The 26,025-nt window shown below is 38.2% G+C and overlaps 1 protein-coding gene across 2 annotated transcripts; it reads right to left on the reverse strand.

The window, feature by feature from the left end:
* Window positions 1–4,882: 4,882 nt before the first annotated feature.
* LOC119071124 lies at window positions 4,883–20,762 on the reverse strand. Of its 2 annotated transcripts, none has more exons than XM_037175773.1 (3): window positions 20,632–20,762; window positions 5,244–16,873; window positions 4,883–5,170 (listed from the first exon to the last, which is right to left on the reverse strand). In XM_037175773.1, the coding sequence occupies exons 2-3, from the start codon at window positions 16,868–16,870 to the stop codon at window positions 4,954–4,956; spliced, it is 11,844 nt and encodes a 3,947-aa protein (XP_037031668.1). In that variant the 5' UTR covers window positions 16,871–16,873; window positions 20,632–20,762; the 3' UTR covers window positions 4,883–4,953. The 2 variants fall into 2 exon arrangements, with proteins under 2 accessions (XP_037031668.1, XP_037031670.1); XM_037175775.1 differs by lacking the exon at window positions 20,632–20,762 and adding an exon at window positions 19,312–19,338.
* Between the last annotated feature and the right edge of the window lie 5,263 nt (window positions 20,763–26,025).

Raw genomic sequence — 26,025 nt, forward strand, 5'->3', positions numbered from 1 at the left:
TTTAGTGCGGTTGTTGCTGTTGTAAGAACTTTTCATACGTGAAATAGGTAATTAAGGTTTCGCGTACTACATGGATGGATAATATGACGATGATTATGATGAGTTTTTTTTTATACTGAATTTATGTATCTCTTCATCATTTGTTCAAACTTAATATACTCAAGTATATAACCTTGTGTGATCAAAGAACATTTTCTGTATGAAAATACTTGAAGAACAACAACTGTGCTTCACTAAATCTCAAAAGGCTTTTTTTAAAAAAAATATTTTACCGCTTTGATCTGTTTTCCTCTTCGCGGATTTCTTTTTTTTTTATCTTTTAGAGTGCGTACATATGTATCTTGAACATGGTGTATATTTGATGTTCTTAAGTGCTGAGCATGTACGTTTGAACAATTGAACCGTTGAACGAACATATACACATCTACAATGAGTAATGAAATATTTTGGGGACATTTCTCCGCAGAAGAGTTGAGATGAAAGAAGATAAATTTACTTTGAACTTTACTTGTCAGAAGAACTTCCGCGTTTTCCTTTCGGTACAATAAAAGCGCAATTTTGTATACTTTTAATTATTGGTTATCTGCTCGCTCGTCATGGGATAATACTGCATGCTGATGTGGTGCTTAATGCAGACTTTTGCAATGAAAAAGTTAGTTTTAAAACAAGCGGTAAAAATGCAAATTCGTTTTTTCCAGGCACTCAAAACTACTGCAATATTCATAGACAACAAAGTTTTCATAGTTTTTTTTCATGGTGCAGTAAAGTTGGACCGATTTATGAAATTTTTATATTTTTTAGTTTCAATATCAGTTACAAAGCAAACAAACGAATGAAAAAAAAATCATGAAAAGCTAAAAAGTGACATCGAATTTACCATGATCCATAGATACAAATAATAGACGAAATTGAACGATTTTCAATGCCTCTGACCTCAAATGGTCAAGATTATCAAAAATTATGTATAAGCTAATAAAATCATATTTCAATGTCAGATGGTCTTGTACCCGTAGACAGAAATCAGATCAAAATTATGCTTTCGAAATAAAATTAAAAGAAAAAGAAACAAAATATGACCTCTCGCAAAGCTTGCATAATTATAATATCTTTCCGAGACCAAACGTTATAAAGTTTTATGACGTTTCGTTCGGCCAGACCCTCTTAATATACCTAATAAATGTTCATATATGTCCCAAATAGGAAGTAGAGGGAAAGAGTTAGTCGAATTCAATTGAAGTTTGTTTAAGCTCCTTGTGGGACCCTCTCTTCATTTCTGTAATAACCTTGTGGGTACATTTTCCCTTTTCAAATAATGAAATTATATATTCCGAAGACGACTGCAAAATTATCTAGCCTTTGCATTATCTTCACAAAAAACATCCAATTCGTCTTAAATGTTTCACTTTTTTACGCATCGTTCAAGTTAATTTCAATTCATGTAACATTTCGGTGCGAGACGCATGCACACATACACAAAACTAACGAAAATCAGATATAGACAAACGTTATACACAAAATTCTCGGAACAAAATTTTTGATGGTCCGTAGGCATGTTATAAGGGCATATTATTATATTTCATTTTAAAAGAACGCCGACGATTTTTTTTCAAGCTGGGTAATACTACTGGCAGACTCATGGCAGATGTCGAGAGAATTGATGAAATTTTTATTTTATTTTGTTTTTGATTCTCTTTTCGGTTTTGTTTTAAGCTTCATTTTGTAAATTATCTTCAAAATTTTTATTTCGATCAATAAGTTGGTTTTTTATTCCTATGCGTGCTTTGGAATATAATTATTTTTTTTAGGGAAATTATTAACGTGTTGCATTGGCGTCAAAGCATTACGCATTACTTTTATTAGGGGATAACGATTATTTCTATTTAAGAAAAAAGAGGCAGTGTAAAGTTGATTAGCCCAGATTTACATAGACAGATGTGTGTTGTAGGCAAGTCATGAACTCAAGATTTTTTTAAAAAGCCGAATAGATTATTCAGTGTTGTCTGAGAAATTGTATACCGAAATTGTTGTTTTGCAAACTGAGATGTATGGAAGTGATTTTCGACTATGTGCGTGTATGCAATCAGATTTCAATCAACATTTTCAACATCAACTGAGTGTTAAACATAGTTGATCCTGACCTGCAACCTGTAAAAGGTTTTTGTCGCAAAAGCGCACTGGCTAGAATATAACGTAATGGCAAAGTACGACGTGTTCAAATAGTGAACAGCGTTTCCGTATCCACAACGAATCCGAAAGTGCAATTTCGACCCAATCGACCCGTCGGAGTCTTAATTCTAAGGCTGAATTAATTAGAGATTGTAATTTATTTAGTCGTTGCTGTAGATAAAAAGTCGTCCATAAACGACTAACAACATCATTTTCTGAGACAACTGATGAAAGGAGGAATTTTGCGGGGCTAGTGGTACCGAAGCCATGACGAAATACTAAAATAACAAATTCTAGATTCGCTAGACACATTCAACGTGGTATCATTCACGAGCCAAAACGACTTCCAGATGAGGAAACATGTCCGATTTCAGTTTTATCACCCTGTTCAACCTTTCAGTCAAAGCACCTAGCAGGGTAATAGAGGTTTTTACACGTCAAATCGAGTAGTATTTTGATACCAATAATACCATTAGCAGCCTTAATGGTAAATTTGCAATGACATTAGGAAAAAAAAGGTAAGGAAATATTCGCATACTTCGATTAATGTACTACTTTATTTTTTTCTATTACCCTGCTAGGTGCTTTGTTTCAGTCTTTCTTGGTGTTATGCAATATGTTAAGAAAAAATCGCAATGGCTACAAAACACATTAGCTCAACAGTTTTTCTCAACAACTTGTTCAGCACATGCGAGTATAACAAAGCTCCTGAATTAAGAATGCCAGGTTCAACTCGAGCAAGATTGAACTTTCGTTTTCGAAAGAAGAAGAAGAAGAAGAAATAAACGTTAGTCGTTTTCGTATACGAGATTACTTTTTTTCGATTATTTTATTAAAATCAATTTGATAAATTTATAATTCTTGCTGTCGTTGCGTCTGAAGCTGTTGGAATTCATAAAATATTGGAGTTCAACTATTTACGCTGTAGTGCATTAGAACAACCGTCGCTTCGTTTCTACCGTGATCATAACCTCAATATCGTCGTCCGAACGATTCAAAATGGCAAATCAAATATGCCCGGATATGCAATACAGAACTATTGGACAATCTCATTTGTTGTTCGGGAAGATGTAGCATTACACATGTATCGGCATGACAAGGACTACGTTCGAATCCTACAAGAAAGTTGAAGGTCTTCGATGACAATGTTCTGACTGGGTGAAGGATACGAATGCTATCTGGACGAAATTGGATGAACTGACAACAATTGTCGTCGAAATAAGATCCATGATAGACGTGTGTGGATACGTGAAGTCAGCTGTTGGTGCAGCTATTCGTGAAAACAATTCGACTGTTCGCTCATCGGATGTTAACCGCAACGTGGAATACAGTGTCCTCCATCCTTCTAAGGAACGATCTAACAGCAAAAATGCACATACAAAGGCCAAGCGAACCAAAACCAAAAGTCGAACATATTTATGGCTCAACGGATTCCACCACGATACAACGCCAAGCCAAGTCATCAGTTTGGTGTCGTCAGTCATATGCATTCCCGAATCGGAGATCATCTGCAGAAGTTTGAAGAGCGGTCGGCGTACATACACAGATTTCGACCAAGTTTCTTTTCGTGTGGGGATGATGCGGCATTGATACACATTCACTTTCTAATACGTAATTTCTTCTAATCATTTCGTTTGTAATAACATTCTGATTTAATTTTATTTAATTTTCGAAGAAATGAAATACGTTTCAAGGAAATGAGTGTACGTGTACAGTCTTGATTCAGCTTTTAACTCATCATATATATCGTTAGTTGCCTCGCCCGAAAGATCTTACCTCATCAAGGGTTCCGCTTTAATAAACCAACGCAACACGCTTCAAGTCAATCCAAAATGGCGACTAAATCATTGGAAATTATGAAACAAATTCTACTTTTCAATGTCATATTATTTGCTAATTCCTAAGACCTAACAAGATACAGAAGACATCCTAGCGAGAGAAACAATACGCAGAGACCCAACGAGAAAAGATCCTACTTAGACACCTAACGAGAAATGAACCTACACCGAGATCTAACTAGAGAAACTTAACTTAACTTAAAATGTTAAGGTGAATATTGCTCTTACCTCGTAAAATTCATGTGACAGATATGTTGCCCCGACAAAAGCTCATCATAAGTAAGTACGCAAACGTATTTGATTAAATACTGGTCACAGTATAAAACCGTATATATTTAAATACTGATAGCAGTATATAAACGTATCAACATATCCTTACATATACTAAAAAAATACGTACATGCTTTTTTTCGCTCGGAAATTTGATGTATGTAAAGCGAAGAATCTTTTTCTAAAGATTTTTGAAGATCACATGTTATTCTGTAAAATGATGAGTCCACTTGGACCCAATGTGTGTAAATTATGTAAAACTTGGCTGTTGACGAAGTGGTCGAAAGAGCTACAAAAAATTTAACGATATTATGAAAACGAACTTGTGAAGCAGAAATAGTAGAAACGACCTCGTTACATAAATTTATACTGCAAGGACTCACTTACGAGGGAAGAGCCGGGAGTCAACAGAGTTTTTATAGTTTTAGTAAGTAGGGATAGTGATTCTTCGAATGGAATCTTCTTCAAGACCTATTATTGCTGCCATTGCACGTTATAGGTAAAAGAAACATGTTTTGTTATTGCTCTTTTGCTAGAGACATGTTTTCAAACGGTTCTACTGCTGAGCTTCGGAGAGACATAAGAATTTTTTATGAAAAACTCGTAACTTAAGTCTTCTCTTGCATTATTTTAATATCGTTCGTTACAAAAAAATCCGATTTGTACATCATTTTTAACATCAGCGATAATGTGATTGTCCTATATGGCACGCTTTTCCTGTTCTCATACTATTAGTGAGGGCGCCAATCACTTTATTTGGCATTGTTTCCAACAGTTTTGCTGGAACGTGAGCTTCCGCTATTGTAGTTGACCGACCCCCATTTTCCTTCCGACTGATACCATTTACCTGGATCTGAATATTTACGTAGTCTTCGCCAGTAATGGGATGACTATATCTAGAGGGATAGAAAAATCACGAATGAGATTGAAAAACGATTTGTCGAAGGATATTTGTAATGATGAATTTACCTTTCTTGCTGATCTATCCTCACGCCAGTTTTTCGGTCTTGAGGACCATCGAATCCATAAGATGCCAGCGTTCCCGACTGTGCTACTGGGGACAAGCCTTTATTGTTATCCCAGCTGTCTAAACACTTCTTTACACTCTCGTTCATGTCGTCGTTATTTTTTATGCTGTACATTTCATTTCCTTTGTAAGGGTCCACGTACTCATAGTAAGTGACAACTTTGTTTCCTGTGTCATCACCAATAATTTCAATATTTTTCTTGTCTTTTGTTCTCGTGTTTTCTAAGGCAATTTTTGACTCCGGCGTCCGGTCGCTGTTTTTTTTAAATCCGCCAGCGTGTAAAAGATTTGCAGCTTCTTGTGGATACCTTTCTCGTATCCATTGCGCTGACTTATCAATTTCCGCAAACTTCTCCTGGTTACAAGCTACAAACACCGCCCCTTGCAGCCTTAGCTCATCGGCACTCTTTCCGGTGATGTGACTCAATACATCGTAGGCGCAATTATTCTTCCCGCTGCTATCCTCAAAGTCCCTACTCTCCCCAGTCTTAGTGTCTTTCAACGTGTAATGACCCACAGTCTCTCCCTCCTTTGGCTTTTCCCAAACTATTATTTGAACTCCAGCTTTCTTATCCTCCTCTGTTGGTACATAACTTGGGTCATCAACCATTTTCACATTCGCTCCGTTTAGCTGGGCCAGCATAAACACGGTTGTCATATCTGCCGGGCCTCCACTTAGAATTTGGTCAATGGCCTTATCCGCTTCCTTTGTAAATTTATCCGGCACTTTTTGATTTTGTATTTGTTCCTTAGTCATCGTCAAAATGTTAGCGATAATATCTCTCTTCTGATAAGCTACCGTATAGTCCTTAGCATTGCCGCGGATTTGCTCAGCAAAAGTCACCGGTCGATCATTCTCTAAAAGGAATTTTTTGTCATCGCTAGACAGGTCTTTGGGATCCTTCTCCTTCAACTCCTTCACCTTCAGTTGATCTTCCGACAATTCTCTGTCGCTAACAAGGTATTTACTTTGAATTTCTTGGGATATCGCCGCAACCAGTTTACCGACAGCTAGAGTCGTAATTGGGCTTACCAATTGCCTGTTGGCAACATGGATTATATGCGATGTCAAGTGGTCAGCAACGGTTTTCATTAATCTACTCATGTCTGCATTTTGGTCCATCGTAAACTTTTTCTCTGTACTGTGCAACGTATCGAACAATTTCTTCATATCTTCCAATTCTAGACTTTCGATTTTGCATGTTTCTAGGTCAGACTCATTTGGAAAATCCTTCACATAGAATATCCCTTCGTTTCCAAAATCCATCATTTTAACAACTTTCTCTGCGTCAGCTGAGTTTATTCCAAAACGTTCCTGTAGCGCGTACGCAGGGGTGAAAGATTTTACCTCGCTCCTTAGCTTTACTTCTATATTTTCCGTGACTCTGGTCGTGACTGTTAAAATTTCTTCGGAACCATTGATTAACCCAATGAGACGCGTTGTCATGCTAAAACCACTTCCAAGATATTTCGGGTCGGATAGAATTCCTTGAATGAGTGGGTAGCCCACTTGGTCCCACAATTTGTTCCAATCGTTTGAATGCGGATTTGTCACCTCCATCAACCATCCATTAACTTTATATTCCAACAATTTACTGCGTCTGGCCATATCCAAGGCTGAATAAGTGGCAAGGCAAGTGGTAAATTCAGGTTTTCTAAATTCTCTTCTGACTGTAGCGTCCACTTCCAATGTTATTTTATCTTTGACACTATCAAAAGCAAACTCTGCTAACGTTTCTACAACGGCGTTTATACCGGTTCTCGCAACCGTTTCCGTTGCCTGAACTGCTATATGCTTCACAACCAACGATTTCAAGGTTTTCGCAGTTGCGCTGATTGTAGCATTTAAAGTTTGCTTTGCTACTCCAGTGACCATTTTCGTACCAGCCTGCTCTGCCACTTCGGTCGCAGCCGACTGTCCTAATTGAGCTATTCCCTTCGCACCATCTTTTAACGCTCCCAATCCCATCGACACACATGTAATGGTTAAACTGACCGCTTTTTGAATGGCATACGAAGTCCAGTTAAATTCACGAGATGAGAAAGCACGATATGATGTAACATAGTCTGCAAATCCTTCCGTTATAAGTCCCATTCCAAGCGTTGCCCCGAATCCGGTGCAAACAAGAACACCGCCAGCCACAACTTGAACAGTGGCGATTAAAGCAACCGATATGACGCTTCGCCAAGGCACAAACGCTTTTTCGCCAAATACTGGCATCAGCAGAATTCCACGTTGACTCAGTTCTCGTATCATTTCCAATGGAATGTAATCCGAGCTGAACTGCTGTCCCATTTCTTTCATTTCGGTTTGATCCATCTCTTCCTGTCTTCGAACCGCAGCCGATAAACATTGATTTGCCTGGTTGTGACTCATTCCTTCCAGCGTTATTCGGAAGTTTTTGTTATGTGTTCGAAGAGCTACAACAATCGATTTTATTTTGGAGGTCTCCAGCCCAGAAAAAGTTACCGTATTCGAAGTGAATCCTTGCAAGGCAGGTTGCCAGTTTTTGTCGATGGTCTCCTTGGAAACATTTCGAAATATTAAGGAAATCTCAGCATCCAGATTCAAGCTTTTCATATTCGCCATTTCACGAGTATTTTCCAACTCTATTTCAACCCGGAGCGGGACATCGTCTGGAATCTCTGTCGGCTCGAATCCTTTCTTCAACGTTTTCCTGCACATCACGTCATTCCTCTCATAGCTCACTGCAAATGTTTTAGATGACATTTCAGTAATGTTGGATAGTTTCGTAGCAAAGTCTTTATTCCCGGCAATAACCAACGAAAACGATTTTGGGGTCAAAGCCGAAACTAATTTCCTAACTTCGGTCCAGTTAGCGCCGTCAATCTGAAGAATTGGAAGTGTCTTTGTGTGATCCTTAACCTGATTGAAAAGCTCTTCCAAATTTTGACTGTCCACTGAGATGGACATATTTTTGCAATATTTTCCACATGCGTCAATTGTGTCCAGAGCCTGACATTGAAGCCCAGTATCCCAGAAATAGGTCAGGTCATAAAACTGTAGCGAAAAATTACCAAATGATTCGTGCTTGCTGCAAGGAACCACCGGCTTCAGGTCATCCACTTGTCGTGTAGATTGGATGGTGTCCGGGAGGGTCTCTGTGACATACACTCTTCGCAAGGATCTCGCCGAAGCGGAAATGTTTCCTTCAACAATTCTGCAAAAATCGCCAATCAGGTTGACTTTTTCCGTAAGTTGTTTAAATAACTCTGAATCCACCTGGCCACCTCTGTGCTGAAGCAGTGTTTGAGCTGTAGTGTACATTCCAATTTCAGTATAAAGTACCGTAAGAGCCTCTGTCAAGTGCGAAATGGCTTTCAGTTTGTAGCCATCCTTTGGCTTTTTTGTGTTTAGATAAACGAATCCTTTTCCGGCGTGTGCTCCAGCAGCAAAATCGGCATCGGTTGAAATGGCCTTGTCATAGCATTGTAAAGCTTTGTCCATTTTCTTCCTCTTATAGTATTCGTTACCACATTGTATCCAGTAAAAACAGGACTGTGTAATGGCTATTGATTTTCGATTCTGGAAATCTGCTTCTATTCCAGTTTCGAAATGCTTGTACTTCTCTTCGGCATCTGAAACGGCTATATTATCATCGTCAATTTTCTTCAAAAAGATTGCCCACTGTTCTTCTATAGCTTGTAGCACCGTCTGCTCTAAAACTGTGAGAGAGTCCCAACCCAACTTCTCCATTAACCAGCCATTTAACGCTGCCCTGATTTTTGAATAAAGTTTGCAGAACCGACTAAACAACTTGTCCTTGGTTTGGATGAGTGCAAGCTCCGAGTCTTTAAATGTGGTGAGAGCATATCGTTCATGCATATCCCGTCGTCGCTTCATGACTTCTGCACTGTCGTCACCAGACACTAAGATAAGCTCTCCGGTACCATTATTACCTTGCCGGGCGGTGCGTCCAAACGCTTGTTCTTCAACACGTAAACTGTCTGGAAGAAAAGTGAGGATAACATGGAGGCCTCCGAATTTCTCCACTTTGAACGTTTTGATGTCAGTTCCTCTTCCCGCCAAATTTGTGGCAACGATAACATCTCCTGGATTCACTTGTTCCACCTGTTTTTCCTGATTTTGGTCGTTACGGATGTACATTTTAACGACAACTTTTCCATGGCTCCGTTTCGCTAATTCAGCCTCAACCAACTCCGCCTGTTTAATTGTTTGGCAAATTACCAATACTGCACGCAATTTTGAAATTTCATGCAACGCCGAATGCGCCACCGTTTCCAGCCACTCCTTTTCATTTGGAACGACAATGTCGGGTAGTTGTTGGAATAATTTGTAGTTCATCTCTGGAATAATAATGGTTTCCACGTTATACACCTCTTTGAGCATACTCTGTCCGAAACTGGATCCTAAGGTTCCCGTGAAACCAATCAAGTCTTTTCCGTATTTCTGGAACATGGCCATATTTGACAAAAAGTTTGTAGTCACAGTTTCCGTCGTCACTTTAAGTGAATGTTTGATCTGGAGAAATTGATGTAGTCCATTGTTCCAATTTGTTGAACTTTGAATTATTCCCGTAGAGTGAAAATCCACCGGTTTAATTCGATCTTGATCTACCACATAGTGCACATTCTCTTGAAAGGCCACCGCCGTAATTGCTGAATCAATCCAGTTGTTGACTTGACTCCTCGAAAATTCCACAAGAGGTTTAGGCAGTGCCAACTTTTGTATCAGTTTTCCATTGTCTTTAAATGGTTCGTCTCCGATCAAAGCTCTAGTATACATCTTCAAATGATCCGTTACAAAATTGTCAATATTTTTAACCTCATAGATAAATGACGCCTCCAACTCTTCTTCGGAACTGTTGAGAATATGCATAGCCACGTTCTTAACACGTTTATGTGTTCCATCATGATGCAGGTATGTGTATAACATATTTCCAGTGGTCTTGTCCCGTGACCTGGCGCCTTCCAGATAATAAGTTTTGTCTTGCACGGCAAACAATCGGTTTTGTACGTCATACAACCTCTGCCAAATCAGGTGATACATTATTTGAAGAAGATCCATTCCGGGAAGGTTGGACGACAAACGAGCTAGCTTAGAGCTATCGTCCACCAACATAGAGTCCACTTCGTCAACAATTGCAAAACTATTTTTGTACAGTCGGCTGGCTCTGGTTCCCAATCCACTGTAGTCGTGTCGTAGAGCATCAAATTGAAATTGGGAAGTGTCTCCGTACACTATAGTTTTTTTGTAGCAGTTCTTTTCTCCTCGAATGTAACCGGATCCTTTGTCGCCGTTATGGTCACAGGTGAAGCAAAATAGTTTATAGAATGAGGCCCACGTTTTCGCATCTCTTTCAGCTAAGACTGAGCTGCTAGTGTAAATGTCAACGGTCAGATTTTGAAGGGCTTTGAATACAGCAATTGTTGCTATTATCGTGGACTTTCCAGACCCAGTTGCTACTTGAAGCAGCTTTCCCAGTCCACCACCGGAGCTCATTGATGAGTACACGGACAAAATTTGAACCGGTGTTAGGCGATAATTTCGCAGAATGACGCAAGCTCTGGAGACAACAGTAAGGAATTCAGTTAAGTTGTCAATGGATAATTTCCCTTGCATGGTGCGAGCCCAGTTAGAAATTTCCGAGACGGTCCAGTTGCAAATAAATTCGGTAGAAATTTCTGGTTTTTTGTAACACCCATCTTGAATTTGTTTTACGGATGCGGAGAACTCTGCCAAATTTCCAGTAAATTGTGGATTGGCAGTAGAAAATTCTTTTACAAGTGTGGTGCTCGTTTTAACGCCTTGTGAACCGCTGTACAGGTGTTCCATAACAAAACTGTTAGAGGTTGCAATCCAGTCAGGCACTTTTTTTTGCTCCAAGGTGGTAAACAGTTGAGCCGCTCTGTCGGAAGTAACTTGGTAAGCGTTCATTTGATACAGAACGTTTTCTAAAACTTCCAGACCAGATGTTCCGGGTAAATTCTTTTTCTTCTCAATTTCAATTTGTTTGAATATCTTTTGTAGGCCGATGTAATCGTAGCGTTTACTGAGCAACTTATGAGTTACTCGGTGGATGACGGAAGTAAGTGAAGAAGATTTCGGAAGGTGTGACATGAGTACTACTGTTTGGAGTGAGATTTCCATTTGATCTAGTTCGAGCTGCTCGTCGATTTCTTCTAAATGTGATTTCATCAACAGCTTCTTGTTGCTATTATTTCTGACGAATTCCAATAGTTTCTGAAATTCTCTGAAACCTGTCCCTTTCTCGAGTTTTGTAACCAGCAGTTGTAAAAGGTCAACTGGAACTCCAGCTTCCGACAGCCCCATTTTTGCTACAGCGTGGGAGAGTCCATTTACCTTTGCACAAAGAATTTTGCTCAATTCATCATAAATCAAAGACTCCCACCAAACCGTTGTTCCCACATTGTTTTTAGTGAACTCTTCTGTTTTGTTTTCGGTGCTAGCAAATGCCGAAACTGTAAACGCCAAGAGTTGATTTGTAGACACTGGCGACTGTGGCAGATAATCCTTCAAAGTTTCTACAAAGTCTAGTCGTTCTCCAGGCGAAAGTAGGTTACAGACCTCATCAGCGAGTGGAAGCAGTTTGAATTGTTCGTCTATAGTAACAGCCAACGACAGAACCGTATCTGACACAAGAAGATGATGAATCCACTTGCTTCTTTCCAACTTCCGAAGTCCACCCAGTTCCCAGAACGAAGATGCATGAAGAATATACAGCAAATTTATGTTGAATTCGTCTTCTTCTAAGTTCCACATTTCCTCATTGTCGTACGGTCCATAAACTTCGGAGTAAAATGTGAGCAGACTATTTTGGAACATCTGATCCCACCTACCCTCCTCCTTCAATTTTTGCCACTGGTTTGTGTTCTTTTGGCGAAGTACTAGCAAAATCTCAAAAGATTTTCCTCTTATAACAGGATTTGCATTTATAATGCCGTCAAATAAGAAGTCAAACAAAACTGTGGGTAAAAATTCCAAATGGTTGGCGGCTTTAATGAAAATCCTGAAGAACCAATTTATATCCAGTTTTGTTAGTTTCTTCTGGAATTTCTTGAAATATGTTGATAACGCTACCAAACAGTCGGTATCTGTAGTCAAGTTTTGGATTACGTGGTAAGCTTGAAGAACGATTGGAACAATATCCCCGTTTAATATTTGCTCTTTAAGAATTCGTACAATTTGTTGGTCGCATACATTTCCTTGAGATTCTGTGACACAGGCTGCAACGGCATTTCCCAAGTTGGGCACTTTCTTCCATTCTTTCTGATTGGTTGCACGCAGTGCTTCTATTATTTTGGAGTAGTGTTTACAGCAGAGTTCAAAATTTTGAAATATTCTTCCCAGAGTCGCTCTTCTTTTGGAACTTGAAGGTTTGGCTACCCATCTGATTAAGGCATCGATAGCTTCATCTTGTACGTTAATTGATACCAGCCACTCCATGTTGTCTTTGTTGACAGACAATTGATTCAAGCAAGAGCGAGATAGTTGCCAATTTCGTGATTTAACAACGGATGCAATAACAGCTCTGCAAACTTTTACTAATTCCAATGATCTTGCGTTGGCCATAGTAAAACAAATTGATTCCATCATCCTTATCTCAAAGTCATTCAAAACGCCATTCCGTCCTCCAATTAAAAGTTTTCCGACTTTTTCTATAAACTCCAAATCTGATCCCAAGTGCCTTTCAATTTCATCCATTTTCTTGCTTGGCAATTGGACGGAAGGAAATGATCCCCGCCTTTGCAAATCTTCTATGTTTTGAAGTAGTTGACGCGTTACCGGTCTCTTTCGCCTAGCCAAAAACCGTGCTATTAATGCTGCAGCACCAACAGATATCCCTTTCAATCCAAACTCTTCCTCAACATCAGCACCAATCATACTTTTCGGAAGTAGTTTTAGTCCCTTCTTGCCAACTCCAACTAGAGTTATGTTTTGGGATCGCACGGCATTTTGTAATATTTTCATAATTAACTCCAGAGTAGACTGATCCTCAGTTAAGTTATTTTCCAAAAGATGAAGCAGTGACACCACCAAATTTGAGGCGATACAGTTTTTCGCTGCCGCCTTTTCTGACAGCTGGAGGAGTTTTTGGCAGTAGTTTTTAATAACTTCCACAGGTAACGGATAGTTGCACTGGATCATCGTTTTGATCAGAGTCAGAACTTTTTGATTGGTCCACAGATCTTTGTATATGCGAAACAGAAATTGTTCCGGCAGATGTTGATTCTTTTGAGTGACTGCAATGGCAAAGTCTAATTGAGTTTCGTAGTCGTCGTCGCCACTGCCGCCTTCCAAATTTAGAGCTGAATCGATAATAGACTTTGGCAAGCTTTGTCCATTTGCCACAACCCAACTCAAGTTCTGGATCAATTCCTGTCTCTCTTTGCCTCGCCGTTTCCAGGTGGTTTCCAAGAGATGAAGAACCACTTCAAGGTTCAAAGGACTGAGAAGTTTTCCATTGTAAATGTGATTTGAAAAACACTGAAACAGCTCCGAAGGATGTCCATTTGTCATACCAATTTGGCGAAGTAAATGTGCACCCTCTGTAGTGACATCGGGATGTAGTCTAAGTCCAACCAATTCCATTTGAAAGTTTTCGAAAATGGGATTGGACACTTCCTGATTTTCGTTAGCGATGGCAATACGCCTTAGAAATGGCACCGACGTTTCAGGTTCATACCAAAGATATTTGGAAAATTCTTCAATGATAGAATCAGACACCCAACGCCCAGCTAACATGCACTGCTCCACGATGCCAGCGCAAATTTCATCGAAAACATCCGATTCCAAAAGCAGGTTTTCAATTGCCTCCACAATTGTCGATGGAAGATGCAGGGGATCTTCAACGCAGTAGTTGGTTACCGTGTCCAAAGTAACCTTCGCCACCGGATAGTCTTGCGAGTCTTCACCATCAGCACACGTATTATTGAGGATCAAGGCCAACAGGTGAAAAACTTGTTCGGATACTTTTAACTTGGCTTTGGAAGCATTGTGGAATGTTTGGAGAATTTTGGGGTTGATCCATTCACTGAAGTCAACTTTATCCAAGTAGACCTTTTTAAACGAATAAAGGTTGACAAGAAAGTTAACTTGTTCTGCTTCCAATGAACTTGAGGGAAAATTGGATAATGCTGTGCAATAAGCGGAGGTGATATTTATGTGCACGTCGGCTATTGGACTGAAGCAAATGCCTTGAATAGTGTTCAACAGCGCAGTGCTGAACTTTGCACAGGCCTTGGCAGCTGCGAATATAAATTCGGAGCAAAGGATTTTGGTCATTTTTCCGGGACTGTTGAGCATAACTTGACTAACGGTTGCCATAGTGACTTCATCGCACGTGGTGGAGTCGTGGTGAACCAACTTCAAAAGAATTTTGACAATGTAGGTGGACACCATTTCGTATTCTTCTGGAGGTGGGTCGTAGTGAAAAAAGTCCTTCTCCAGTTCATCTTCAAGTACCACCTTGCCTTTTTCCGACAGAAGGATGTCGTTTCGTTGAAGCTGTCTTCGAAAAAAAGCTAGATGTTTGGCAGCAGCTTTTTCCATGTGACCATCACTGGTGACGTTCAGTAAATTCCCAAGAAGAATCAACGTTAGCACTTGCAATCGCTTGTCAATGCCACCAGATGTCGTGAACTTAAGCAAAAAATTGTAGTACATCCCAAGTTGATCATTGGAAAATTTTTCAAAGTACTTCAATTCGGGATCTCTGAGCCCTTTTTCAAAAGAGCGTAGAATGCACCGGACAGTTTTGCCTTTCATGTCTTCAGATGCATTGGCAGCGATACCAATACATATTAAAATTTCGATGTCTGCCGGTTCCACACCACTCGTTCTGGTCCGCTGAAGATGGTCCTCCAACACTTCCAACGCTTTAGAGCTTAGCGCCGCTGGGTCTGGTTTGTCACAATCTTCATTTTTCTCTTGTTTCTTTGGAAATAAATATTTCTTGGTGTTGGCAATAATAATAGTTCCGACTACAGTTCCGGGGTAGTTAATGGTATCCAACCAGTTCAACTCCGACCATCCTAATCTGTAATAATCATCTGCATCCTCTTCCTCCTCTCCACTGTCTTTAGTGTCACTGTATTTCCCCTGCGCCACGTTGAGAAGTTTTTCAACTATTTCTGGAAACGCCTCCAGCTCCTCCTCTCTTCCCTTGATTGAAATTTGTCGTTGCAAATAATTCAGAGCAGACTCACAATCTTCTACGCTCCTCAACTTTGATATGGCATGCTTAATGTTGTCCTTTATGTTCTTATCATCTGTTGACAAAATGTCCCAAATAGCTCTCTCCATCCTTTTTGTGCATCCTTTCGAATCATCTCGAAACTTTATTAAATGTTCGGAAATCACGTCCGGCACCTTCCCAAACCTATTGCAGTACCTGTCCGTTGTCTGCAGCACATGAATTCTTGCATCAGTATACCTACCACCGTTATGGTCCTCATGGAGCAACTTCTTTAGCAACGTCAAAACCGTCTCCAACTTCAACTGTTGATATTTACTAATCAAGTAAAAGGTCTCTGCAATTTTCACAATCATGTCACGGTTAGACTGGGTAATGCTGAATTTGTACCCGGTGAGCTTATTCGTTAGGTACTCAATATCAACCGGACTAATGGCGCCACCGCCCCTAGCTTTCAACAAAAAATTGTTAAGTTCTATGCCTGTTGTTTTGTACCAACACCGGTCACTGCCGGTTGCCGACTTGGCCGTAGCTAAAGTTTCTTTTGCCTTGGCGGCTGCCATGGTTCTCGTTCTTCCCTGGTTGAAAGAGTTACTTAGAGATATATTTAACATTTCTGTTTTCTCCGAAACATTTTCCTCCGTGGTGAGGGCCTCGGTTTGTTGCGTTTTTACAACATGAGCCGAAACATTGATTCCTTTCTTCTTGTGAATGGTGGTGATGATGTCATTTCCAGTTCTTAAGAAGTTGGCATCCCCGTCCTCTTTCATTCTCATGATATGCTGGACAGCGTTGCCAGACCAGTATCCCATTTTCTCTAAGCATCGTTTCACATCTCCTTTGTAATTTCCGGTGATGAGTGGCAAATAATTTTCTAGTTGCCAGACAACATTTGGGTCAATACCATCCGAAGCAATCCGATCAGGGCTGAGTATAGTTATTATGGATAGCATAAGTTGAGTGACGGATTCTTCTGTAAAGAAGTCTGCTACCCGGTGCAAATCCGCTGGAAAACTTTGAAGAAGACTGAACAAATTTTGAAGCGTAATGAAGTCGTGGTTATGCAACACAGCATATTTAATAATCAGTAATACTTTGTATTTGTAGCTAGGTGTTGGTGGCTTCTCTTGATTGGGAAGTGTTACCAAAATGTTTTTGAATATGGTCGGTAGCCCGTGAACACGGGCTATGCATTTAACAATATTCAGTTCGGACTCCGCAGCGAGAGTAGTACTGTTAATTTTACCGTTGTTTAATAGTTGGCTTAGCTTTTGGTGAACATAGTTCGAGTCTCGAGTGTGAAGCAGGTTGTTGCGAAGAGTTGAAAGGGAATCGTCCCCGCTGGTCCCAACACTTATTTGACTTCCCATTGCCTGTTAGAAAAAAAAATTGGCGTTTATAAATATTTTTGTTTGTATGATATAAAAAATCAATGTGAATAATAAGATTTTGTAAGATTCGCGAATTAGCAATAGAAAGAAGATTTTAGTTTCAACTGAACCTGAAATGGTTTAACCCGAAACAAACCTGAAGCTGAATTTCCAGCTTTCGGCTCGACTCAAACCTGACCGTGACCGTGACATATTACAAGAGCTGGTGCCTGTGCACTCACCCAGTAGAGTTTGAACGTTGAATCCCTGACAGTGGTAGTTATCCACTTGGATCCCCCTTTTTACTCTCAAGTTTCTAACAAACGTGCATTGCGCATGTGCAAATCACGTTTATCGTGAACAGCGCTGGGCCGCTTCTCAAGACATGTTGATACTTAAATTAACAACAATCACCGTCGCTCGACAAAGTGATCGGACAAACTACACGACAGCTAGGAAAATAAACCGACCACCTGAGCTCTTTCATTGCTCGGAGAGCTTGAGGTACAATACAATGTGACATAATATAATGCTCCAAGGAAAAATCAATTACCTGATAACAATTAGCTGTTGAAATCTCACCTGTTATAACTTTGTAATTACCTGTCTTATGGAGACTCATATTAATCTCACCATTGTCCATTCCGGTTGTTCCGTTCACATTACGTCTTTGAATTCCCCTAAGAGGGACCTCCAACAGTCTCACATTTGTGGACCTCCAACGGGCACTCAACGTGCTTCTCAACTCTTGCAGGGGTGATGAAATTGCATGTGGCCTAATTCCACATTCCATAATAATTCTTTTGTCCTTCCCACTCGTCGAAAAAGAGTTCTCCAAGAATTTATCAGGTCAAGGTGTACATAACATAATGGAGATAATGGCATTAAATTAGATGCGTATATCTTCATTTACTGAGTGAACGAAGATCGGGAGATCACTAGCCCAGAATCTTGAAATGACCAAAAACCGAAAAACGTCCAGAAACGGGGAAACGATCAGTAGTCGGTAAATTACTAGGAACCGGTAAATTACTAGAAATCGGGAAATAACCAGAAATCAGGAAACGCCTAGAAATCGGAAAACAACTAGAAACCGGGAAATTACAAGAAATGAAAAAGGACGAAAAATTTGAAAAATCTGGAAATGACTAGAAACACGGAAACCGACTGAAATCGGGAAACGACCAAAAATGGGAAAATGACCAGCAACCGTGTTCAGAACTAACTAAGACGTTCCGCGTTAAAAAGGCACTCTTAAATTTTAACTAATCATTAAGACATCACGGGCAGCAAATCAGGCATAATCCTCCACATGCGAATTACGCTCATCCGTGAGGAAAGATCAGCCTTACAATTCCACAAAACGTGCAAACAGATCAGATAGTTCCGTTTCCTATCCTCACAATAACTACACACTGGGTCAGAGGAGACGACAACAAGAGGAGCAAACAGAGGCATCACGAAGGTCAAACCAGATTCACCTTTTTACGAGACAGTCACACTCATTTCGCAAGACAAAAGTAGATTCACCCTTTTACGTAACTTTCACATTCTATAGCCCCTTACAGCCCTACTCCGTGTCTAATAAACTAAAAGCATTTTTTTACTCACATTCGTCCAACGTACATCAACTTCAGGCCAGTCTATATTTACAAACGTTTCTCAGGTTTTTCTTACATTTGCAAGGGCTCAATTACATTGTGGGCATGCAATGGCATGCTTCAGTTCCTTGGGGTTTTCTCTGTACTTCTAAATTTCTGTTTTTCTACAATTTCTCATGATCTCTTCTGTGAAAATTTTCATCCATGTGCACCACTACGTTCATCGTTGGCGTTTTATTCACCCTCAGGCATTTGGTTCGGAACAATTGCTTCATTTTTCATAAATTTTTCGGAAAAATTTGTAGAGCAAAATTTTTTTGATGTTGGCTCTTCAACCGCCTACTCAAACCTGACCTGAACCTGAAAATTTTTTAGGCATATCAGGTCGGGTTCGGGTAACCTGAAAACTTTCAGGTTCGTGTCATACATGAAACTAGAATCCAGGTTCAGGTAGGGTTCGGGTAAAATTTTGTAAATATTTTTCGTTTTCCTTTCAGGCCTTATTTTAGATTCTTGAGTATGAGTGAGAATACTTCGACAACTGCTCGCACATTAAGAAACTGTGACTGTTACTTCCACTTGAAAGTTGCTTGAAGAGAACCAATTTTTGATAATTGATAATTTTAAAATTGACTCTACACATACACATTTCGGTCCAAAAAAATTTGAACGAAAAAGTTGTCATGTCAAATATATTTTCATTAACGACATGGGCGAATTTGAATTTTGTTTGTGGATTTTATGATTTTCGACCTACTGAACTTTGGTATAACGGCTGTCAGCCATTTTGTTGGAAAATCTTTCTGGTTTGAATACTTGTAATATCCGGTCTTTATTCACCTTCTAAATTAAAAACGTCAAGAAAATCGTGTTGAAAATATTTGATGAGCAAGTAGAATATTCATATTTGTAGTACGCGTGTGGAAATTCACGCTATCCGCGGTATCCTGGATACCGGGAAGTTTTCAGAAAAATTCTTTAGATACCGGGAAATCGAAAAAATCGTGAAAAATATGTGTCGAAAGATTAAATTTACGATTTTAGATACCGGGAAATTTGACTCAGATACCGGGAAGAAAAAAAAAATTCCACACACGTTGTAGTAAGCTTTTGGTGAAAACTGAGAAAATTCCTATGGAAATAAGAAAACTCTGAAATAAAAATTCTGAGCCCACTAAACTCAAAAAATCTGATTGTTTTTAAACAGAATGCAGAATGAAACGTAGAACATTATTGCTGAACAAAAAATTTGTCACCCCCAACAATCTCCATTCACCCAATTTGCTCAACTCGTTCGGTAAATGTTCTGACCTTATTGACTCGACTAAGAAAATTGCGATACGACATTTCTTTGACGAGAATATTTCGATGAAAAAGCACGAAAACATCCTAACTTTTATTTGAGGATTACAACTGTTGCAACAAGATTGCATCTAATTTGTGTCATTATGGTTCATGGTGTTGCATGACGTTTTAGACGTAAAGTAATTTATCGGGAAAATTGTCAATTTTTAATTTCTATTACATTTTCCCGCATCTTCACAAAGGCGAAACGGTATTTCCTACACTAAGGCGAAAGTAATATTGACAAAATTTCGATCGATGAATCTATGAAATATAAGAAATTCTACTTTGCTACTCAATTCCGGAACGAGACAGCAAATTTCCCTAGCGAACGAAGTTTATACATATGTTTCTTGTTATCGTTTGCTAATGTGTATGTGTAGTGTATGTATATGACTGCGTGCGCACGCTTTATTCAGAATTGCCTTTAAATTGGTTTATTTATTTATTTTTCTTCGCTTCTAAGAAACATATCACACAGCGAGACTGAAAACACTTGAATAAAAAAATTTACCATTCGAACATTTCAATAGATCGTTAAAAAGTTATCATGAGAGCAACATTTCTACAGAAAGGTCCCATGTGAATAAGATGTTTGCTTAATGTGTGTCAAGCTTACCGTGTGTATAATGTATACAGCGCTTTAAACTATAGATCTGAAAAAGGCACACCCTTAATGTCTACGGCTACGGCACCCTAAGAGAAGGTACTTAACTACGAAATTTACTTTATGTTACCTTGTTCTAGCAAAGTTTTTGTTCAATCAAAAACTATTTTGTTTTGACATTTAGCATGCGAAAAGAAAGTTACTCATACCTCTTAAGAGCGTTGCAGCAAATCAGAATTCTTCGATTCGGTATCGAATTTTTGTTTATTTTAACTTTACAAGCAATCGCACTGTTCAGCTCTCCAAATACAAATTCCAACTGGATGAGTGTTATGCGCATTTCTTCAGTGTTTTGCGAATCGGCCGGCGTAGCGCGCACTTATCGCAATGAATTAGATAGTGGTTAATATGACGACTGGGTCGTTTCGACGGAGAGAGTTGCTAATATGACGACTGGGTCGTTTCGACGGATAGAGGGAATATGTCGAATAACAGTTGGGTTTTTGAGAGAGGATCGAGAGGATTCAATACATTTTCGCTGTATCCGTCGAAACGACCAAGTCGTCATATGAGCATCTATCCGCAGTGAATTTATGTTGATACAGACATAAACAGATACGCGTAAGCACGCGATAAGTTGTATTGAGTGACTTATGCGCGCGTTAAAAAAAATATCAAGAAAATGCGGGAAAAGGCAATAAAAACGCCTAAGATTCAATTCGGTACAATTAAGCCGTGTCACAGCACATTCTTCAAAAGAATCAAAATTTCTCGTACTCACGACACACACACACGACACATTTTTTGTTTCGTGGTTTACTGGTTTTTTGTGAATTTTGCATGTGTTTTTATATGGAGAAATCAGAAACTCAAGTAAAACACAGAAACAGAAAATGTGTCGGTTTTCAAAATTCCGTGTGTGTAAGATTACATTTTTATTCCGAACCTTTCTAACTACAAACTTGGTGTATGCCTACACGTTAAATTTTCCAGTAGTTCAACAAACTAATCCGCGCCGAGTTAATACAGCAAAATACGAATACAACACACAATTTTTGACTTGGACTCTGCCAAACAAAAACAAATTGACAATTGCATTACAGTTGATCGCTAACAAAAAACACAACACTGTCCTACAAGTTCACCACACTAATTTTAACTGAAAGCCAGAGTTCCTCTTCCTAAGGTCTTTAGGCAACATACCTTGCGATTTGTGTATTTTTAGGGAACATGCAACAGTTCATCACAGTAGGCTATTGAACCCACTAAAATCTAATTTTAAGTCGCTAGAATAACTCCATCAATCTAAATGTGATACTAAGAATCCACGTGTTTCACTAAGTCCTGGGAGCGATCCTGAAGACATGGACCTAATCTTTTTTGGGCTAAACAAACGACGTACTTTCGTTCACTTTTCTAAGCTATTTCAAGAAATAACAATATAACTAAAGAAATCCAATATTACGTAATATTGCAAGGTTCAGTGAGCGAATCTAACTACTAACATCCAACTGTTTCTAGGTTCAACAGCGCACTTTGGTGAACTTTTGTGAGTACTTTAAAAGTTCGCAAACCAAAAAATTTTATCTCGCCGAATGGCTTCAGAAATCAAAGGTGAAGTTTGTAACGCTACATTACATTACAATGTAGATGTAATATTGGATTTCTTTAGTTATTTTGTTATTTCTTGAAAGAGCTTGGAAAAGTGAACGAAAGTACGCCGTTTGTTTAGCCCAAAAAAGATTAGGTCCATGTCTTCAGGATCGCTCCCTGGACTTAGTGAAACACGTGGATTCTTAGTATCACATTTAGATTGATGGAGTTATTCTAGCGACTTAAAATTAGATTTTAGTGGGTTCAAAAGCCTACTGTGATGAACTTTTGCAAAGGCCTTGGAAGTGGAACTCTGGCTTTCAGCGGATTAGTTTGTTGAACTACTGGAAAATTTGGCGTGTAGGCTTACACCAAGTTTGTAGTTAGAAATGTTCGGAATAAAAATGTTAAATCCCATAGAGTACCCGTTAACATCGTTTAAAGTTGCGGGAAAATGTAATCTGTGTATGTTTTAAAAAATGCAGAGCAGTGGCTCCTCATATTTTATTACTAGCTGTGTTTTGCAGAAACAAAAAGGTGTACCAATCTCACCATTTTAATGAATGTTATACTTTCGAATACCAGACCAGATTCTATTTCAAAAATTTTTTCGTCCCAACTGATGAGGGAATGATTGACAGATACCCCCAGAGTCATAGCAGAACCCACAAAAAATTGGGAAATCTCTTGTATCGGCTGGTAAAATATCTTCCAAATGACGACGCCAGGTTTTGCGCATATTGAAGACGAAACTCCACGAATCATTATTTCGTTTATCCGCCTCAAACGACAGAACTGTTAAACTATAAAATTAAGTTAAAGTTATAAAAAAATTTATTCTACAAGAACTGTATGGGTAGTTTATGTTCTCAAAATGGCAAATGAGTTGTCGGCTGCGCCTCGAACCATTTACCATTTCTCGAAGTGCCCTTTACAGTTCTTGTAGTATAAATAACTATAAAATGAAAGAGAACGAAACCAACCGATCCATTATATTGTTGAAGTTCATTTCGTCTTTTTTTGATAATTAGAATAGTAACTAAGCGATTCAGTCAGAAATGTCTCTCACGTACATAAAAACCATCTCAATAAGTAATTTAATTTCTAATACTACCTCCCCCGTATTATAACTGAATGTACAAATTAACAATAAAAAAAAACTGAAACCAACTTGATTGATTCTCGCCCCAGGAGGTTCAGCTCTTTGATTAAGATTTCAGCCGACTCTCGGGTCTGGCGTTGTTCAATTTTATTTTATTTGTTCTTTTTTGTCTTCGGCTTTGGAATATATATATATAAATTCATACACATACGCTAATAACTTAGAAGCTACACAATAAATAACACCTTTGATGTTATGAATACAGAAATTAGTTCTTGGAACGAAATGATTTTTTTTTCGGTTTCAGTACAATTATATTTTTTTGTGGTGTTTAAAACGAACCAAATGGCGAATCGAATTTTTAATGAAAAATGCACTTTTTCTAAATAATTTTTTTCACCGTTTCACGCAGACTGGAAATTAATTGTTTCATAAACAGAAATAAAATTCCTTAATTAAATATTTCGCCTTTATAACGATTTAGTATAAACGTTAGTAATATGATGAGAATTTCTGAAAAAAGTGTTTAAAGTTTTAGATATGTACGTACATATATGTGTGTGACGCATATAATTGAGCTTATAATAAGCTGTACGCTAAAGTGTATTAAGTAGTGTATAACTCTTTTTTTCCTCTTTGATGGTCTGTACAAAGCAAAATAATAAAAAAATACACATTTCTCGATTTAAACTCCATGGCCCATAAAAAAGACCGCGGAGAGCGCGGCATCTTTGATGTTTGCCGACAAAAATTTAGTTTTTTTTTGTTTCGTTTATGTATAGCTATAACCCACCTCTATTAGTACATGAACGTATATATATATATATAAATTCAAAATATAAAATATAAGTGAGGCACTTCTCGTACGAACGTATGAATATACATATTGTTGGATAATTCTTGCAAACAAAGTAAAAAATTGTTAATAAAAAAATTAAAGATTTTCGTGTCAATTACGGGTAATAAGTTCACAGGCATAACACATCCATTTCTTCAAGTTGTCCAAGAGATTGCGTCGTTGTTTGGAAGAACCTCATGCACGATTGTGGATAATTTTGACAGGTCATGCTACATAATTCAAAATGATCACGACAATTGAACTCAAACCGAGGTGTCCGATAGTTTCATGTGAAAGAAACAACTCAAAATCCTTCCAATGTTCAATGTTAAAACGAATGAATCTGAAGATTTTGTATCAATTGCTAGGCGCTACTTTGAGCAAAAGAAGTAATAGATTTATCGAAAAGGGTATTCACACAAAGTGCGATTAGCCTTTGTGCACTTCGTGCGGGTAGTGAAATAAAGACTCATGACATTTTGTACGAATAATCTATATTCACTGTTCACACAAAGTGTGATTAGACTTTACTTGACAATTCGCACTTTGTGCGCTTAGCTTTTATTTCACTATTCGCACTTTGCACCTAGATTATTAATCATTATAGTGATAGTGCCCCTGTCGTTTCCAAAATTTGGACTTCCCAGAAATTAAAGTCGAGAAAAGGTTGGACAGTACAGTATTGATTCATAAGAAATAATTCGGACTGTTCAGCTTTACTTAATTTGAAAAGGGGTTGGTTTCCCTCTCCTACAGGAAACGGATTAAAATTTTTGGACATTGGCTAAGTTTGGAGATATGAATATTCGTTTGAGGCTAAACACATAATGAGGAGAAAAGACACGATCTGTTATCGCCAACGACGACAACATAATTAATGTCTTCAGCTCACGTAGTTTATACATAGTAAAATATGTGTTACAACCAATGAAGTAAAAGATTTCACTTCAATCTATTGAAATGTTTATATCAAAGCCAGTAATAGATTCGATAATTGCCCTTTATATGCAAGGTTATAGTGATTTATAGAAAATATCTTTAAATTTAGATCATTTTTCATATCATTTTGTATTGGAGGAAAATCAAAATATTACTGTTTAACATTACAGTTCATATTCATCAATTCACTCCCATCATACTAACAATGGTTTCGTATTTACAGTTCGTAGATATGATAAAAGTCTCACAAGTGAATCAAATATAATTTCTGATGCAGGTTGATATTACAAAAAAAAAAACCTAACGATACATGTGTTGAGGTCTCTCAAACAAAACTATTTAAATTAATGCAGCGTAGCGTTACCGATAAAGTTAAAAGCTTAAATTGTCAATTAATTACAGTTCATTTCATATCTCGCATTGCAATCAAACGCTGCCGATGATTGAGATAAATAATGCAATTAAATCGCGTCTCTCTCTGCTACCAGTTTATACTTTGTAATTGCTCATTTATTTATTTTTTATTTATTTTTGTAAAGTCCAATTTGTAACAAGGTATATGTGAACAAACAACATCTCATTTGTATGATTTTGAAACGGTGTTATACGTTGAATCAGTTGAACTGATATTTTTTTCTATATTTATACAGTAAGTACTACAACTGTAACGAATGCAGTTGCATTACAACGAAAGAATTATTTTTATGTATAGAAAAATATACCTCCGGCGATGACGATATTTCAATCAAAATAGCGCCGGTACGATCTAAAGAAAGTTAATCTTTATATGTAAAAGATTTCAGCGCTAATAGGTCTGATAAGATGAAAGCCGTTAAGCGGAAATGTAAGTTGAGTTATAAAAAAGCGAGAAAATATTTTCTTTTTACTTAATATTTTGTTGATGTATCAACGTGATTCTAAATGTGAGCATCCTTTTGGATATTTTATGACAAGAAACGAAGACATTTCAATTAAAACAAACATTAAGTGAGTACTCTAAGTTACGTCTTTAAAACGGTCATACAGTAGAACATCCAGCGTATACACCACACCGCAAATTAATACAAAAAAAAATATCGAAACCTAACCGCCAGCTTGGCGAAAAGTCAACTATTTGCAAAATACTGTTGT

This window comes from Bradysia coprophila, assembly GCF_014529535.1.
Source record: "Bradysia coprophila strain Holo2 chromosome IV unlocalized genomic scaffold, BU_Bcop_v1 contig_144, whole genome shotgun sequence".
NCBI lineage: Eukaryota > Metazoa > Arthropoda > Insecta > Diptera > Sciaridae > Bradysia > Bradysia coprophila.

Coding starts and splice junctions, on each gene's coding strand:
- LOC119071124 (XM_037175773.1), bottom strand. CDS start 16,870: ATGGGAAGTCAAATAAGTGTTGGGACCAGCGGGGACGATTCCCTTTCA. Junction 5,171..5,243: donor AGGATAGATCAGCAAGAAAG/GTAAATTCATCA, acceptor CTATCCCTCTAG/ATATAGTCATCCCATTACTG.